The sequence below is a fragment of the Hyperolius riggenbachi genome, chromosome 6 (genome assembly GCF_040937935.1).
Source record: "Hyperolius riggenbachi isolate aHypRig1 chromosome 6, aHypRig1.pri, whole genome shotgun sequence".
In the NCBI taxonomy this organism is placed as follows: domain Eukaryota; kingdom Metazoa; phylum Chordata; class Amphibia; order Anura; family Hyperoliidae; genus Hyperolius; species Hyperolius riggenbachi.
Genome location: NC_090651.1, coordinates 114,481,340 through 114,501,106, shown reverse-complemented (window position 1 = coordinate 114,501,106; position 19,767 = coordinate 114,481,340). Strand labels below are relative to the sequence as shown.

The window sequence follows — 19,767 nt, the reverse complement described above, 5'->3', positions numbered from 1 at the left end:
TCTGTAAAGCAATGTGGCAGATGTCAGGGCTGAACAAAATGTTAAATTGTAATACAAATGTGACCATCTCCCTACTAAATTTAAAACGGCTTCCATAAACTCCCACTCTTCCTATTTATTCCTCTCTATCGTATGTATTTCCCTATGAGCCAGCAAAGGTTATTTGTTGAAAGGGACTCCAATCAAAGACAAAAAAAAAAGCCCCAGGTAAAAATAAAATTACTACACCCCAGTGCCAGTATTCTAAAAGATTAGAGTTGGGCTGCACAATATAAAGGCATCTTGAATGGATGTATACCTTTGCATGTTTGAAAACCTGTGCAATCCAAAAAGTTGGTCTTGATTATTTATCGCAAATAGGTACTCTTTTCTGTCTAAGGTCTGAGAAAAAGTGGAATTTTTATTTTGAACTAGAAACCCATTTGAACCACCCCTGAATTTGTTTAGCAGACTACAAAATGAGCAGCTGCCCGTGTGGATTAGCAATGAGCTGGGAAACTACTAGGTGAACACCTAATTTTATTTTAGGCTAAATATGTTCTTTAGTTGACACAACACACACTTCAGAACATTGAGGTTTCTGAAGCAAACGTGCACATCGATTTTTGGGATGTGAAAAATGAATTATTTGCAGGACGGATTATCTCATTCCTAACAAGCTCAAGGTTGCTTTAGTAGCCTCCTCTAGATAACTGTTCTGGTGATGCAGTTATTTTACCAGTTCTCGGTATAAATATACAGTATTGGATCACCGTACCAAATGGCGGCCCCACTGTGAGCAAGAAATCGCTGTACGCCATTCTCCTCAGAAGCTTTAACATTTTACGATACAAATGTTAATTCTGGACTGCCTTATTAGAGGTTGTCCAATTACTAAAATGGTTCAAGCAAAATGAAGATGAGCTCGGTCATTCCAATTAGGTTTTAGTTCATGCAAAATGATCAAGCTTGGATCATGCAATGCAGTTAGTTTATACGGTCATTTAAGAGAAATGTTAATTATTGAAAAAATCTATTTTATTATTTGGATAGGTTAGGAACTCTGGATTAGGGCAGCGTGCAGTTCACCATGATTTAGTAGTATCGGATTAACACATACGCTAGTTTACAATTAAACAGAAGGGGATCTTCACTTTGATGCATGTAATTATAAAACATGCATCACCCCAGGCAAAAAATTATCAACTGGGGATTGGGTATTATAAGCATAAAATGTAATGACAATACCTGGATCAATCTATCTGCCAAGGATGCACTTTCCTATGAAAAGGAAAAATTCAGAAAGGAATTTCAGAAAGACAGATGGAAAAAGTGACGAGAAACAAAATCAAGTTGTGTAGTGTCAGCAGGTAAAGCTACCTCCTTTGAACAGGCTTCCATACAGGATTATTCAGATTTCACATTTAAATATACAAACGTGTATATATTCAGTGAACGCATGATGCAGAACATTATACTCGTAATTTTTTTTGTCTTTTCTTTCAATTTGTAATGGATTTACCTTCATTTATTTAGACACAATTGCTCTTTGTTATCGGTCTTTATAACTGCAAACTTATTTAGAGGCTTGCAAGTGCTCCAGGCCAATTTATTTTAGCACATTTTTTATTTCTTACTTGTTATATTTCCTTGCTTCTAATTAGTACTGTTGTAATGTGTAATTTCTAGTCACCTGTCACTAGGGGGCAGTGTGAGACAGAGGACTTTCTATATTTTCTGCTAGCAGAGAGAGAGCAAAGCATTCCAAGAATGTACAGCATAGCAAGTTCTTCCGACTGAGGTCAAAAGCAATGCACTTATCTCAAACGTGATGACTCTATTGAAGCTGCTAATGGGTTAAACATGAACCAATCAAAAGAGTAAAATAAGGTCAAAAGCAGTGCACTTATCTCAAATGAGATGACTATTGAAGCTTGCAATGTGTTAACATAAACCTCTCAAAAGACTAAAACACTATGTTGGTGAATATTTATTGGGATCTAGTTCTTTTATAAAAGCAGTTGAGGACTCACCCCAAATCCCATCATTGTTTGCTATATCACTTCTACCCTCCAAAGTTCTCCAACTCAGGAAAACAGTTCTAATCCAACCCCAATATCTTCAACTACTGGGAAAGCACAGAGACCCAAGCAAACAACAATAATGCCCCCCCCCCCCCCCCCCCCTGCAGCAGACAGCCCACCCCTTCCCCCAGGAGCCCACTCCTCTTCCCTTCCCTCTTGAAAAGCGCAGCAGAGCTGTGTAAATACATGTACCTGCTCTGGTCACATCCGGCCTCCTCTTCCTCCCGAGAGCCACTCATTCTGCTGCATGCCTGTCTCCCGATGCATGTAATGCAATTAGGGGCCAGAGGGGGTAGCATAGAGCAAGCTACTCCCAGGAGAAAGAGTAGACCAAACGTGACAAGAGCGTGTTAATATATTTACATAGCTTCACTGCACTCTACAAGAGGGAAATGAGGAGGAGAGGGCCCCCTTAAGCCTATGGGCACCCTCACGTCAGTTGCAGGGGCTAATGCTACGCACCTGGGAAAACTGTACACTATCCTGATCCCTATGAGAAGCAATTATGGAAAACGTATAAAAAGGTTTCTTTCAATGCACAGCTTTACATTCACCAAACCATACCAAAGTCATTTTAGGACCAAAAAGCAGGTCTCCAAAGCCAATTTAAGCTTGCTGAATCAAAGGAGGTAGATTTCTATTTTCTTTTTAATTTGCAAGTGCAAATAATCTGTGTCGTGCAAAAGCCAAGATTTCATAGTAAGAAGTGCAAGATCATTCATGACATGTGCAGAATGGAATAGAAAGCATGGAATCAAATGCATTTTGGAAACCTCTGAACATAATTTCTACACAGAAGGACAGCAAGGGTTTCACCCAAAACTGAATGCAGATCAATAAAACAGTACAGAGAATAGACATTTAATGCAAAGCTCAACATTCACTTGTAATATGTAAGGTAACCTAGATTAAGTTTGCTTTAAATCTGTAGCATATAAACAAATACAATCTATTACCATTTCTGTTTATGAAATCCTTTGAAAGCTGTACTAAGTAGTTCAAGATTTTTTGGTTTACATTTTAAAGATATTTTAAAAAAAGTTATTTGTGTGAGGTTCAGACAAGTAAAGATAAAGCATTTTTCATCATTTGTATTATTGTAATATAGAGTAGTTTTGGTTTCTATAACTGTGCTTCTTGACAATGATCAGATAGATGAAACCGTGAAATGTGGTGATGGAGGACATGGGTGCTGTTCTGAAATGGCCACCCATATCTTTTGATGCCATAAAATAGAGAGTAATCTGAGGTTAATAAGGTACCGATTAAGCAACATCAGTGCGAACCTTTCCAGGAGAAAGGTCAGGGTTAGGCTTGGTTCTATCAGGGTTAGGTGCAAAAATCAGGGGACCGGTGTTGGGGTTCTATATACTAAGGGGGATCAGGATAGTTTAAGAGACACAAAACACCATAAAATGAATGAGGGTGCAAAAGTAGTATTGCATAAATATAATGTTTTGGAATAAATAAAAAGAAAAAAATCGGTTAATCCACATCTGCAGTTTTCCATTACTTGCAGATAGAGGGTAACTTACTCAAAATGCTTTTATTTTAGGTATGAGGATTTTGAAACAGCCACTAGCTTCCAGCATCTTTCAGCGAGAACACTCAAGCCTGGTGAAAGCATTCCATTTTAACTGGCCAAATGTACTACCTCCATGTATTGGGGGGGGGGGGGGGGGGGGCACTAAGGGCTCTCCCTCAACCACAGTATTAGCTCTTCAATGATCTATGTACGCTTTGATTAGTGGTAATCATTAACTGTTCAGCTCCTCTGCTTACACCTCCCATACCGTGGATGTCCTTGGCAGGTTTTGTTGCGCCATATGAATGGTTATGTATAGAATGCATTGGGGACCAAATCTCCTTAGCTATGTCACTGGCTTCTGGAAATGAGAAAGATCAACCTCAAGAAGAAAGCCTATGGAAAATCAATGAATCTGCACCTTTAAAAGAAACCTGAAGTGAGAGGGCTATGGAGGCTGCCATCTTTCAGTAGCAATCAAAAGTATGTGAACCCTTTGGAATTATACGGATTTCTGCACAAATTGATCGTAAAATGTGATCTGATCTTCATCTAAGTCACAACAATACACAATCACAATACCACACAAATAATTAAATGTTTCCATGTTTTTATTGAACACACTATGTAAACATTCACAGCGCAGGTGGAAAAAGTATGTGAACCCCTAGACGAATGACATCTCCAAGAGCTCATTGAAGTGAGGTGTAAGCCAGCTGGAGTCCAATCAATGAGGAGATTGGAGGTGTTGGTTACAGCTGCCCTATTAAAAAAAAAAAACAGTTTTGGGTTTGCTTCTCTCAAGAAGCATTGCCTGATGTGAATGATGTCTCGCACAAATGTTATCAGAAGACCTACAATTAAGAATTGTTGACTTGCATAAAGCTAGAAAGGGTTATAAAAGTATCTCTTGCTGTTCGTCAGTCCAGGGTAAGACAAATTGTCTATAAATGGAGAAAGTTCAACACTGCGGCTACTCTCTCCCCAGGAGTGGCTATCCTGTAAATATGACTGCAAGAGCACAGTGCAGAATGCTCAATGAGGTGACGAAGAATCCTAGCTAAAGACTAACAAAAGTCTCTATCATATGCTAACATCCCTGTTAGCGAATCTATGATAAGTAAAACACTAAACAAGAATGGAGATCATGAGAGGATATCACAGAGGAAGCCATTGCTGTCCGACCCCCCCCCCCCCCTCCCCCAAGGAAAAAAAAAATTGCTGCATGTTTAAAGTTTGCAAAAGAGCACCTGGATGTTCCACAGCAATACTGGCAAAATATTCTATGGACAGTTGAAACCAAAGTTGAGTTGTTTGGAAGAAACACACAACACTATGTGCAGAGAAAAAGAGGCACAGCACACAAACATCAAAATCTCATCCCAACTGTGAAGTATGGTGGTGTGGACATCATAGTTTGGGGCTGCTTTGCTGCGTCAGGGCCTGGACAGATTGCCATCATCGAAGTAAAAGTGAATTCCCAAGTTTATCAAGACATTTTTCAGGAGAACTTAACACCATCCATCACCAGCTGAAGCTCAGCAGAAGATGGGTGTTGCAACAGGACAAAGACCTAAAGCATAGAAGTCTATCAACAACAGAATGGCTTAAACAGAAGAAAATACACCTTCTGGAGTGGCCGATTTAGATGCTGTGGCATGACCTCAAGAAAGTCAGTTCAGCAATATTCTTGGGCTATCTGGTGTAAATCAAACAGTTCTGTAAAGAGGAATGGTCAAATCTCACTCCTGACCGTTGTGCACATCGGATCTGCAACTACAGGCAACGTTTGGTTGAAGTTATTGCTGCCAAAGGAGGTTCCACCAGTTATTAAATCCAAGGGTTCACATACTTTTCCCACCTGCACTGTGAATGTTTACATGGTGTGTTCAATAACATGGAAACATTTAATTATTTGTGTGGTATTAGTTTAAAGTGTATCCGAGGTGACATATGACATGAGCGAAACGTGAATGTACAGTACAAAGCATACTAATAACCAGGCTGTTTTATTTGTTTTATTTTTCTGCCTGAAAGATAATTTTTAGACATGAAAGTGACAGCTTCTGTCTTGTCAGCAACACAGTAAACATCACTGACATGCAAATTACAGTCATAGAAGTTTTTTTCTGGCAGAATACAACTTCTGAGCTAAGGGGAGAGATATAAAAAGGTCAATAGTTCATGTATTAAATGTTTGGGACACTTAATAGACTGTCACTAATTACAGACATTAAAACTTTCAACCTACTTTGTAGTTGTTTAAATATAAAAAGAAAACCCGGGATACTTCGTCATTTTTAGGAGTAGGAGGCTAAATATAATTGATTAGCTCATCAGTTTATTGTCCCCTCGGGTTCACTTTAAGCAGACTGATTGTCTATTGTTGTGACTTAGATGAAGATCAGATCACATTTTATGACCAATTTGTTCAGAAATCCATATAATTCCAAAGGGTTCACATACTTTGGATTGCTACTGTGATTACTTTCAGACAATACTAATTGCCTGATATTTCAAGCATCAGTAGTGTCTGAATCAGACACCTGAAGCAAGCAATTCCAGTCAAACATCTGATCTACATGCTTGTCCAGGATCTATAACTACAGAATTAGAGTGTATACACATGTCCAACTGATATACCCCATCAGGGATCAGGAGCTGTGTTCCCCTGGAGAGGGGAGAGAGGGAAGAGGCAGAGGCCCTGCAGCTTCAGGGGCATACAGACTGTTCTCATATCACCCCACAGCTGCAGGGCCTCTGCCTCTCTTCCCTCTCCAGAGGTCACAGGCTCATTTGGTTTAGTCCCCATGCCTGCTCATACTTAGCATGGCATGCCGGTTGTCAGATGGGTACCGAGCTTGGCCAATAACCATCTTTACCAGCTTTTACATTATTCTGCTGGTCTGTGAATTCATACATCCTAGTAAGTAACCACTGCGAGGTAGCAGAGGTACGCTCACTACATCAGATTCTACAAATTGCAGATACTTGTATTTGCAATGCATTCATCAATGTGCAATTTGACTTTATTATAGATGTATTTAGTTCACTGCACATATAGTATACATACATGAACTATGCTGAAATTTTCCCTGAAAACATTTCAAAAGCATTTATTTTCTATCACCAGCCTATAACTTTTTTTTGACAGATTTCCTACTTGCTTACTGCCAATAGCAGATCAACCATGGGTTACCATACACCTTTTCCTCCACCATCGCCATCCTGGAAAGACCAGCTTCACGTGTACATCATTTATGAGAGTGTCTCTTACCCATTATTAAGGCCCGTACTCACGGGCTGCAAATGTTGCCTGTCGCCAGCACACGTGAACGTGTGGGCGACAGGCCGGCGACAGCTTCTCGCCAGGTCCCACCGCGTACACACGCGGAAGAGGGACCAACGGCGAGGCGGAAGCTGTCGCCGACGTTCCTCCTCCCCCCGCCGGAAGCTCCATTTGATACAATGGAGGTTGCTGTCGCTAGTCCGCGTACTCACGCGGACTAGCGACAGTTGCGGGGGAGGTGCGGCGGCGACTGTCGCCATGCGATTGAAACTTTCAATCGCATGGCGACATGAGCGGCGGGCGACAGTTCGGGGTGCGCGCGCGTGCGACGGCCCATACTCACGGGCGACCTGTCGCCGCAACACGCGCGCGCCGCGTGTTGAGGCGACAAAAGTCCCTCGTGAGTATGGGCCATTACAGATGCTACACAATGGTGAGCAACCAGCAGGAGAACAATGACAGCTGCAATCTAAATGGTTAATATGAGCATTACACATGCATGGACACTTTCCATCTCTGAGCAGGAAACTCATTATTCCTGAGAATAGGCCCATGCCTGTTAACGTCAGTGATGATTCCCTGAGAGACCAGCACACTGCAGACACATTATTACAGCTGTAGTTCTAATATGCTGACTGGATGACTGCTACAACTTACCGTACACACAAAACAATCACTACAAAGCTTTGCAGCTGTAATGTAGTCATTCTCTAAAAACATTAAATGACCACGATCACAAAAAATGTAAAATGTAATATGCATGTGTATACAGTAGACTCCCTTTATAGGTTTAGGACAAGTCCATCTCCACATAGGTGATTCTCAGGGATTAATACATCTTCAAAAGCACTTACTGAATAGCAGTTGATCTATCCAACTGCCAAAATAGCAGGCAAGCAAGCAGGCAGGCTGGTCAGCATCTTTGTATCGATCCTTTTAATAGAGACATTTTTTTTTGTAAACAATAAAGGTTATACTGATATTCCCCCACGAGGACATGAGCTAGCTGAAAACCTGTCAGATCTGTCACATTTTTACTGCCTTTTGTAAGCAACAGCAACATAAGAGAAAAGTGATTTATAGTGCATTTTACTCAGGGAGAAATATACTTCCCATAAGTATGTATACACATGTTCCATATATTATCGAGAGGAAGTCGAGAAATGTAGGACTGACTCACACTATAAAAGCATAGGGGTTACCTTATATTCAATTCAGTCTTGATTTCTCCACTTATACTGTAGTTTAGCCGCCTCTCTCCTCCCTGTAGCGCCAAAGCTGTAGCATGCATTGACCAATCCCTCCTTCCCACCCACCACCTAAATCTACCCCCCCCCCCCCCCCCATGTAAGGCCCCGTTCCGGTGCGGTTTTTACTAAACCGCAAGTGTGATGTCCGGACTGCACCGTATCCGGACCGGACCTGATCCGTACGGTTCCTATCCGGATCCGGTCCGGATCCGGCCCGTTTGCATCCGGTTTCCGTGCGGTGTGAACACGGTTGCGGTCCGGATCCGGTTTCTTAAGGAGATAACATCCTGTAAATACCTGGGGTCTGGGAGGTCAGCAGAAGGGTCTGGGGTCATTGTTGGAGACAGGTGGACGTGTGGAGACCATCCGTGGATACAGAGACTGCAGTTGGGACCATGGATCCAGGCATTTTTTACTCGTAAACCTGGGAATGCTCTCCTTCCTGTTGTTCGCCTTCTTGTCAGACATATCAGACATGTTGCTGCCAAAAAGAGCTCCAGCATGAAATCGCTGCTGCCCCACTCTTTGAACGCTGGGCCCATGTGGTCCCCATCCAAAATGCATAGGAAGTGGGGTAGAACGTCCGGTTTTTGTAGCCAGTGTGTTGTGCGCTCTCCGGCTCTCATTGCTTTGTATTGGCCGGATGGTGCAGTCCGGCTCCGCTCCGGATACGGCTGCCGGAGGAGCCGGACCAAAAAATAGCGCATGTTGGAACGGACGCCGGAGTCCGGATCCGGTCCGGCTCCGGTCCGGCAGAACGGACGCATGTGAACGGACGCATAGGCTTTCATTGCTATGCCGTGCGTCCGTTCCGTCCGTTCTGCAAGCGGTCCGGCTCCGGCACGGCGATTCCGGACGGCCACCGCTAATGTGAACCGGGCCTAACACAATACAGCAGCGCAGAGGAAGCCAAGATACTTATGAAGTCATCCTCTGTGCGCCGAATCCTCATCTCTCTGACTCACGCTGCTCTGCCTGGATTAGCATAGCTCCGGCTCCCACTGTTGCATGAACTGAAGCTACGCTAATCCAGGCAGACCACCGAGATGACGCGCCGCCCAGAGCAGGACTTTGTAAGTAGGGATAGTCAATGAGATGCAAATAATTTTGAGTTGATGCAGGATTCTGTAAATTTTGTATGCATATTTATGCAGCTTGGATGGACCAATCGAATTTTACCTCAGTAGGATTTGATTGGTTCATGTTTATGCTACGTAAATTTAAACCGGTATATAGAAGAAAGTGGGCTGGCACTATGGTGTAGCAAGGTTGCTATAGTAGCCCTTCAGGTATCCCCTTTCCAGCAAAGCGTGCTCTGGTAAAAGGTATATGCAGAGTGGCAGGAGAGATAAACAGGCGGGAGAAACCGGCACTGCTAGTAAGCTGTCTTTATTCTTAGCTTCATGCATAAAAGCATACATGCAAAGGCAAAGGTGACTTGCATATTAGGTAGATATAGGTAGAAGTGGGGTACCTGGTGGTGAGGTGGGTCCTGGGTCGTTAAGCCTGACGGCCGTTTCGCGCACGTCTGCGCATCTACGGAGGCTGCAAGAAGAGGGGAGCGGGCTGTCGGCATGTGTAGCCTAATGCGCATGGCGGAAGTACGCCGCCTGTCCGCTCTGCCCTTTCATTATCCCTCTCACTGGAACAGACGGCTGGAACGCATACGTGCCAGTCACGTCTGATGTCATTGCGGCAATGTGCGCTGAATCTATTGATCAGCGTAGCGTAGCTTACGCATTGATTGCACGCCGGTGACACAAGTTGGGCCGATCTAGCGCCATCTTGTGTCACAGAAAGAGAAGGCATCTCCAGTGTGGCATCAGGACAGAAATAAATGCAAGTAAAAGATGGAAAATTAGAAATTTTGCGCCATGCGCATTAGGCTACGTAAATTTGCATGATGCTGCATCAACTCAAAATTATTTGCATCTCAATGACTACCCCTATTCATAAGTATCTTGGGGAGAGATGGTGAGAGGCAGCACGCATTTAGGTTGTGGTGGGTGGGAGTTGTCAATGCAAGCTACAGCTTTAGGAAGGAGTCGATGTATTTGTAATGCATTATAGGATTCCAAAGCAGTAAGCAAGGTTTAGATAAGTTTAAAGCTTCTGTAATCTCCATAGACTCAAACTTTGACATTCATCAGATTACAGTGCACTACAACGTTGCGGACACCCAAGAAAGCCCATTGTTAATCTTATGTGTCATTTCCTAACCTGAATCTGTTCTAAATCCGTTCTCTATTGCTCCATAGAAAGATTTAGATTTAGAGTATCACAAAAAGAAGGACACCCACAGAAAAATAACACTCACAGAAAGAAGATTTGGACCTCAACTTTGCTGGATAGAATTATACTTGAGACATCAAAAAATGCGATTTGGGTGACAGCTTTGAGCTTTGGACTGATCTCTGCACAGACACTCAAAGTAACGTCTGGTGCACACCATGCAATTTCCAGTCAGATCGACGGGTTGGATAGATAATTTCCGTCAAGCCCGATCTAATTTCCAATCATTTTACCCAATTACTTTGGTTCAAAATTGTTCAGAAAAACGATCAGAAATCAGAATGGACCTATTGAAAATTATCGATTCTGACCTCTCAGTCTGATGGGAAATTGCATGGTGTGTAACAGGCATAACAGTCAACATGTGGTTTACGACACAAAGCAATTTAAAAAGCTTAATACTAGGTGAGATCATAGCGGTTTTTACCATGTGTGGAATATTCCATTCTTATGTTCCCAAAGTGTATATTTTATAAAAAACAAAATACCAATATTTTAGGGATCTTACTTTCTCCAAGGTTTCAATACGTTGCTTTAAAAGCCTGTTTTCTGTACGTAACCTCTGAAAGACAGAATAAAAAAAAAAAAATCAAAGGATTTACTTCTTGACACTGTAAAAATCTAAAAGTGATATCTGAACAAATGATTTAAAAGTACAATACTATGTAATAATGTGAGCCTTATTCATGTGCTGGGAAACCACATTCTGCGCTGAGCAGGTTTAGCAAACTGACAGTCTTCTGCCCTATCCACTCCTGATACAGAGTGAGGCCTGGAACACACTTGGAGCGCTTTTCTGAGCGCTTTGTGATTTGAAAAGCTCCTGCTAATGTAATGCTATGTTGTGTTCAATCCTAAGGAACCCTTAGTATTGATTCATTTTATCATCCAGGTGAGGGCCAAGTGACCCTAATGTAATAGCTTAGTGCTGTCTCACCCCAGTGGGGATTTACACATTTTTTAGCATGACACATTCATTAATAGGACTGAATCAGGAAAGGTGTAGTTCATCAAGCAGAACACATTTCTCAGTCCATCCTAAACACTGGCATGGATATGGCCCTTGAGGATTGGCATGGGACAGCCCTGTAATAGCTAGTGATACATGTTGTTGCTTAACCACCCTGGCGTTCTGATTAAATCGCCAGGGTGGCTGCGGGAGGGTTTTTTTTAAATAAAAAAAAAACTATTTCATGCAGCCAACTGAAAGTTGGCTGCATGAAAGCCCACTAGAGGGCGCTCCGGAGGCGATCTTCCGATCGCCTCCGGCGCCCAGAATAAACAAGGAAGGCCGCAATGAGCGGCCTTCCTTGTTTTGCTTATATCGTCGCCATAGCGACGAGCGGAGTGACGTCATCGACGTCAGCCGACGTCCTGACGTCAGCCGCCTCCGATCCAGCCCTTAGCGCTGGCCGGAACTTTTTGTTCCGGCTGCGCAGGGCTCAGGCGGCTAGGGGGGCCCTCTTTCGCCGCTGCTCGCGGCGAATCGCCGCAGAGCGGCGGCGATCAGGCAGCACACGCGGCTGGCAAAGTGCCGGCTGCGTGTGCTGCACTTTATTTGATAAAAATCGGCCCAGCAGGGCCTGAGCGGCAGCCTCCGGCGGTGATGGACGAGCTGAGCTCGTCCAGACCGCTCAGGAGGTTAAACTATATACGGTAGATCAGGGGTGCCCATTAGGTAGATCGCAATCTGCCAGTAGATCACAAAGGAAATCATGGTAGATCCCGACCTCGCTACAATTTCCATTCTGTATATACAAGTGTGCTCCTAAAATTGTACATGGGTAGATCATTTTGACTTGCTAATTTTTAAAAGTAGCTCACAAGCCGCAAAAGTGTGGGCACCTCTGCAGTAGATCAAGGGCTGAATTAACTGTATGTGTGCATGCATTGAAGTCTGGAGTTCTGCTTTAAAATAAATGGAGCTCCATAACATTAAAATATATTAAAAAAAAAAAACCTTCCCACAAGGGATATTCATAAATGGTGTGGGCTGATGCTAGGGCTGTAATCACATCAATGGACTACATTTCACAGCATGCAATGCAGTGGCCAGGACCGCAAAATATCACAGTGGGCCCAGTGATCTACGATAAATGTGGCAGGGACAGACAAGCTGGAGGACCGCATACAGGAAGAGGGCTAGGGAACAGCAGTCCGAAGGTGATTAAATGCTTGCTGGCCCCCAAACAACAGACATTATTTATGAACCTACCTTATAGGGAGGTTCTTTTTATATATTTATAGTAAACTGAGCACCAGAACACTAAAATTTATATACACAGTGGTGGGTTCAGAAATTAACAGCTGCCTGCTTTTACCTGCCACACAAGGTATTCTATGTAATTTAACTTGCGTCTATCAGGTTAATCTTTTCTCTCTTGCTCTGCTTGTCACATGACCGCAGAATGCTTGTAACCGTTTGTCTAACAACATAAAATGTCAAAAACAAAAACGTCAGGATAAAAATATATGAAAACATAGTTGCAAAATAGTTGAGCCCTATATACCAGGGCTGTGGAGTCAGAGCAATTTTTGGGTACCTGGAGTCAGAGGTTTCATAAACTGAGGATTTTTGTACCCATGCCATAGCTCTGCAAGGGCTGTGGAATCGGAGTAGAGGATTGGAGTAATTTTGGGTACCTGGAGTTGGAGGTTTCATAAACTGACGAGTTGGAGTTGGAGTGGGATGATTTTTGTCCGACTCCGCAGCCCTGCTATATACATCGCATACCTTAATCTCAACTTGCTCTTCCATCTCCTTCGTTTTTATTGTAGTGTATTCTTTCTCTAATCTGAAATAAAACCACAAGATTTGACTAATAACAGATCTAAAGAAAATTTTCCACAAATAAAATAATGACCCGACGAATACAGAACCAGTGCCTTTCACAGGCTTCCAAATCCATCACCATTTCTCAGATTTTACCAAATCAATTTATTCTAAAAAAAAATGTATTCCAAAGGGCAAAAAATCCAAAATGATTATTTTCACACACACATTTTTAACTTATGTACTCTTTAAAATGGGTGAACACAAGTTGGGATAGAAGACCCTCAGAGGTGTGTAAAAGTGTACCTGATATTTGAATAATGGGTGTATTTTTACTTAGCCCCTGATGAGTCCAATTTGTCAATCGGTCTGACGAAACGCTTAGGGCGGAGCCAGTACACCTGAAGCAATCACGTTTGGAGGAGCGGTTGGAATGCGGAAACAGCGCCCGGTCCAGCATGGGGATCTCGTAGTGCTGGACGCCGCACGGGAGTCGTTGCAAAGCTAGAGAGAGCCCTAGGAACAATCACTATGATACGCTTAACTTTCTACTGGGGTTTGTAAGTTGCGAGAGTAGCGTGAGAAGCGCTGTTGTAAGAAGTGAATTGTTTACAGTAGCTTTGCGCAATTAAGTTTTTATGTGTTTTTATTGATTAAAACGTTTTCTACAGACATCTGTATGTTTCACTGAAGTGTCCTGGTGAACATAATCTTAATGCAAGATCCACCTGAAAAGTGAAGGTGGTTAAAATCTGGTGAGCCTCTCTGTTGTTGGGTGACGGGGACATGAGTGCTGACACTTGATTCACACTGCACAGAGGTTGTATGCTGCTTTCATCTGATGGAATTACGCGATGTGCAGTTTATATGTTTTATAGGTGGCCGCAATACAGACGGAAGAGTGAAAGCGCAGTGGACTATATCATTTATTCAACACCTGGATGAGATACACCATAGCAAACTCACATATAGCATATCAGAAACAATCATTTTGAGTGATAGACTTTTTTGTCCTGTGAGGTGGCGCAGCACATTGTTGTCTTTTGTGCATTTTTACTTACTGTACCTCTGGCTTCTTCTCCATCCTTCCGGCTGCTTCATTCACTGGTCATCCTCCCGGTAATCTAGCCAGCCATGCGTTTCTGCGCCTGGCAGCATTCTTTGTCTTGAAGAGCGTGGCCAGCCAGATTACAGGGAGGGGAGGGTTGTAATGCAAAAGAGTGGAGTGGCCAGAGAGGACAGCAAGTGACCCCACACACCTCATGGGGCTGAAGGAAACGCCAAGTAAGCATAAAAACACCCATTATTCATTATAGAACTCATACAATAAACCTGCATTGTCTTCCTAAGATTCCGGGGAGCACATAAAGGGCTAACCTCCTGTGTTTACATATTAGCACAGAACAGCAGCACACCCTGGCACAGCTCACAGTCCTGATTTACACTTGCCGATATCAGCTAATCACATAGGCTGATCTTTCTAAACGCACTCAGAGTCAATTTCTCAGCAACTATATGTGTTTTCCTTGACTGCTGTGCAAGAGTTTAGGTCTGCTTTAAAGAGGGATTGTCAGCCATAAAATCAAATTCCATTTACCCACTGTAATGTGTTCACTATGCAGCCTGGAATCTCACCCTGCAGTGCAAGCTCTCCAACCTATTCAGAAATCTTTCTGCTTAATTCAGACTGGCTCTATTCTCTCACCATCGCTGAAGAAGGGAGCTTGCCATCACCCCTCCCACATTCCTGCTCCTCAATGATTGGCTGAGAGCACTTAAGTGTGAAGCTGCCAAGCTGAAACCTGATGCTGTGCTCACACAGGTTTACAAGCAAGCTAGCTATAACACTGCAGATGGGAGGAGGGGAAAAAAAAAAGAGAGCAAGGGAGTAAACTATATCAGGATTTGACTTCTGTCAGAGGGAATCCAAGATATCAAATGCAGGAACAGAATATGTAAGTAGAGCAAGTAGTTATCTCTATATATGTTTTTTTTCCTTGACATAGTATGGCTGACCCTGCTGCTTTAATGATTTCAATGACATAGGTCATGATCTCTGGCATCCTTGTCAGCTTGAAAATGCACAAATCAAATCCTACAGACTTAACTGGTCAATTTTCAAGCTGGATAATTGTCTATACACAATCTACATAATCTTGTATCAACTCAGATTTGCAGCTCATGTACCATGACCATTACCATAAAAATCTATTAAAAACCTATTGAACCAGAACTTTGCACTATTCGATACAGTGCAACGCTATGGGCCGTTGATCTACCACAGCTTTACCACTCCATCCAAAATTTTCCATCTGGTCCCACTGTAATTTGTAATCAATTTTTGACCAAAAAATCATTTGAAATTACGATCATTATGGCATGTTGCGATATAGATTTCTGGCTAAGTCGATCACTCTGATCGAATCTGCTGGGGAAAAAAATAATGCGTGCATGGCCTGCTTAATTCTTCTAAAGGTCAACTTAACGTAAACCACAAGATTAAGATCGCTAGCTTTAGCCATATACTTTTACACTGCAAAAATAGCTTAAATTGCAGGTGAAGATTTCATATTTGCATCTTCAACCACAGGCTTCAGGACCACCATCCTACATGTGGTGTAATTGGTGTGCAGCCTGCCAAGAGCCAAGTCACCAGTCTAAATGGGACACTAGCTTGACTGCTGGTTGCCCATCTGGGAAGCCCAGTATCACCTAATAGGCGAGACCTCTCCATTAGGGCAGTTGCCCACTTCTACTATTTGGTAACAGAGTGCGCTATCCTTGTCTTCACAGATATTTCCCTTTTCACACCAAATCAAGGCTGTATATATTAAAAACTTTAGTTCAGCTTTAGTTTTCCATTCCTGCATCATCATGCAAATTATTTACCACCATCATCTTAGCTCTCCAATGAGACCAATTTATCCATTACTTTTCATCATATCAAAACGAAAATGGTGTAAACATATACATCAATCTGTAAAAGCCCCAACTTCATTCTTGAACAACACACAAAAACCCAACATTTTTAAATTGTAAAATGTCAACAATTATGCTGGGCCTATATAAAAAATGTCAACAATTATGCTGGGCCTATATTAACCTACTTTTTCATCTTTTTTGCATTGTACTTGACTTGGTAGGCTGCTTGGATTAACTTCTCTGGACCCCCATCGAACTGATGTGGAATGACTTTCTGAAAGTGCTGGAAGGCAAATGATATACATTTTATAGCTATAATATTGGTTTTACAAATCAGAAAATTATTTTAAAAGTAACAGTATAACTCTGCTAGCATACAGAACATTCTTAGCCCCAAGGTATAGTTAGAGGTGTGATTTGTTCAATGAGCGCTGCAAAGCACAGCAGAAAATGTGTCGGTGCTATAGGAATGCATAATATAAATATGCAAAAACGATATAATCAAGAGAAAGCATGTTCTCATATTCTACCAAGGCTGTCTAGATGAAGTGTGAACACATGCATTGGACATCTCAGATAGAAGATCCCCACAGACAGATATCAAAGCAACTATTCAATTATCTGCAAAAATAGAAAGAAATTACAATCACAGGGAAAATTTTGAATGCGTTGGTAGATCAACAGTCCACAACATTGCACTATAATCGAACAGTGCAGTGCTGCAGTTCCAAGGATGTTCAGTGTATGGGGGGGGATTTGATCCCTCTCAGACCAGATTGAGATCAGAGAGGGCCTGATCTGCTTCCCACATTGGGTGGCAATCTATGCAAGCATGGCTACCTTTAAAAAGCCCATCAATTATACTATCTTGATTGTACAATTTCATCAATTCTATTTAGTAGAAGGGTAAAGCGAGTAAATATGCTTTTAATGGATACTTAATGTAGTCCTTCATGTTACAGGATGTGAACAGCGGCAAATGTGGATGCTTTGAATTGACATGGAGACTCACTTGCCAATATTTGACTATGCAGTAGTTTCCAGTGGAAAAAGACTTTAAAAATCAAAACAAAAAAAAAACCCTCATTCCTAGCATTCCAGCGCTGGCTCCCCGGTAGCAGTATCCAACCAAATTGGTCAAATACTGCTTTCCGCCGCTGAATGGGGGTTTTGGAAGTCTTTGAGAGCCTGAGTGCTCCCGAAGACAGGCAGCTCTGTAGTGCGCCTGCACAAGCACGCTCACGCAGGAACAGTACAGAGCCGCCTGTCTTTGGGAACACACGGGTCCCAAAGACTTCTGAATCCTCCCTCATCAGGGGATTTAATCGGGGGAGCCAGCAGTTAATGGAGGGGACCGGAAAGGCTCTATACACAGTGTTCCCCAACCCTGATCTCAAGGCCCACCAACAGTGCATGTTTTGTGGTAGTGAATGAGCTCTGCTGAGACACGAATTACCTCACCTGTGTATGTTTGTGGTTTCCTGCAAAACAAGTACTGTTGGTGGGCCTTTAGGATAGGGTTGGGGAGCCCTGCTCTACAGGACCCACGGCCTTCCTTCTCCTTAGGTAAGTATCTGGTTTATTTTCTGATATCTGTTTTTCATTTTCAAAGCTTCTCATAAGTAGATTTCAAACTCACACATCCAGCCTGCCAAAACACATCCATACTGCGGATGGTCAACAAGAGGCTAATAATTCTAGGTTGAGGCAGAATTATGCAAATTGTTAATGTAAATGTATGCAGCTTGAAAATGGAGAAGAATGGTGATTCCATTTGTATATTTTCAGGCTGCATGCATTTGCATAAAAAATTGCCTAATTATGCATCAACTCGCAAATTTATTTCATCTCATTGACTGTACCTACTCCCAAGTAGCATATTAGCCATTTTTTTTTATCGACAACTCTTCAGCAAGTTGATGAGCTGGATATAATCAACTGCTATTGCATTAGATTTTCAGCAGAGATGGTTCTTGGCTGCTCATCAAGCACATGCAAAAGGCTTTAGGGCTCATTCACACTGGTGCAGTTTGCAGGCATTTTACACAGATTTCTGAATCGCCGGCAATCGCTAGCGCTATGAAAAGCTCCAGGGTAATTTAAAGCATACTAGCGATTTTGCGATCCCCAGCGTGAATAGGCCCTTACTACCCTATGGCTACAGCCCAGTGCACACCAAAAACCTCTAGCAGATCCACAAAACGCTAGAGCTTTTTGAAGCAGATTTCAGAGCGATTCTAAGCATGTATAGAGGGGTTTTCTAAACATGCCTAGCGTTTTGGGAGCATTTTTGTGTAGCAGATTTTATAAATGGTTACAGTAAAGCGGTTACTGAACAGCTTCTGTAACAAAAATCCCTGTAAAACTGCTCTGATCTAGCGTTTCTCAGAGCGGTGTGAGCTTTTCCTATACTTTACTTTGAGGCAGAAACGCATCTGCAAACCGCAAAAATGCTGCAGGAGCCACGTTTGCGGTTTGCTAAAAACCTCAAACCGCTGGTGTGCACCATCCCATTCAGATGCATAAGCCAAGCGTTTTCACAAGCGGCAGGGTTTTTGAAAACGCTACCAAAAACACTTGGTGTGCACCAGGCCTATCTTGGATATGAGATTTTGCAGAATACAAATAAATGTGCTAAACAAAGTGTACAGCAATAAGTTTCCTTTCCAGGACAGACAGGAGTGAAGGTCTGGATTGTATAAATACTGTATATTTATTACAGAGGAAAACTGCAAGCCAAGTCACAGCATACATGGAGCAGACATATTCACTGGCGTTTTTACCGGCTATTATGCAGGAGAACAGAGGCGCCAAAAGGATAAAAGGAAGCTAAATGAGCTTAAAAACCAAATTCTTCATCAGGCAATGTTATTGCCTGATGAAGCGGGATCAAACCTGTGAAACACGTTGCATATTTGGAGTTCATAAATAAAATATATTGACTGTCTTTACTACAGTCGTCGTGTTTCTACTTGGAGGAGGCAAGTCCACCACTACCTCCTCTATTTACCAAGAATTTGGTTTTTAAGCTCATTTAGCTTCCTTTTATCCTTTTGGCGCCTCTGTTCTCCTGCATAATATTGAGTCCACCCTGGGTGGAGGGTTGAACCCCCTTTTTCTCATCTACAGACAGCAACTTCTTATTCCTGAGTGGGGTCAGGAAAATCTCCCCACCTGCCTTTACAGTGGTTGCCTAATGGTAATCCTGGTTTGTGAGTATTAATATTTACTCTATCTAGTAACCATTTACCAGTACATATTACACTATTGGGGCTCTTGGTGTTCCTTGTTTTTATGTTTTTACCGGCTAGGTGACCTCGCCATCACCATGCTGCAGATAAAGGCAACATTTCAGCATGATTAACAACACCTATCTAACACCAAGGTTTTTACATAACATACCTGTAACATGCCTTCCATATCTAGCTGCATTAACTCTGCCTGGTTCATCTGAAGCACTGCGAGGCCTGCTCGGAATACAATCTCTAAACCCTGTGGAGGGAGAAAAACACGACTTGGATCACAATAAGTGTAAAGTATTACACGGCTGCAGTTCACTTCAGCCACAGCTGAAATGACCTACATGCAATTACCTAACACTCACTATTAGCAGATCAATGTGGTAGTGTACTTAGAACGGAGTGTGTTTAAAA

At 42.5% G+C, this 19,767-nt stretch overlaps 1 protein-coding gene across 7 annotated transcripts in view; it reads right to left on the bottom strand.

Annotated features, from left to right (window-relative positions):
- EVI5 (ecotropic viral integration site 5) overlaps positions 1–19,767 on the bottom strand; it is a 279,915-nt gene that overhangs the window by 117,218 nt on the left and 142,930 nt on the right. For 6 of the 7 annotated variants that reach the window (XM_068239795.1, XM_068239797.1, XM_068239799.1 and 3 more), the window contains 5 exons: positions 19,517–19,606; positions 16,300–16,397; positions 13,154–13,214; positions 10,928–10,981; positions 1,228–1,260 (listed from right to left, as the gene is read on the bottom strand). In XM_068239795.1, coding sequence (XP_068095896.1) covers positions 1,228–1,260; positions 10,928–10,981; positions 13,154–13,214; positions 16,300–16,397; positions 19,517–19,606 — 336 coding nt within the window. The remainder of the gene's footprint in view (positions 1–1,227; positions 1,261–10,927; positions 10,982–13,153; positions 13,215–16,299; positions 16,398–19,516; positions 19,607–19,767) is intronic. The other variant, XM_068239798.1, reaches the window with a different exon arrangement.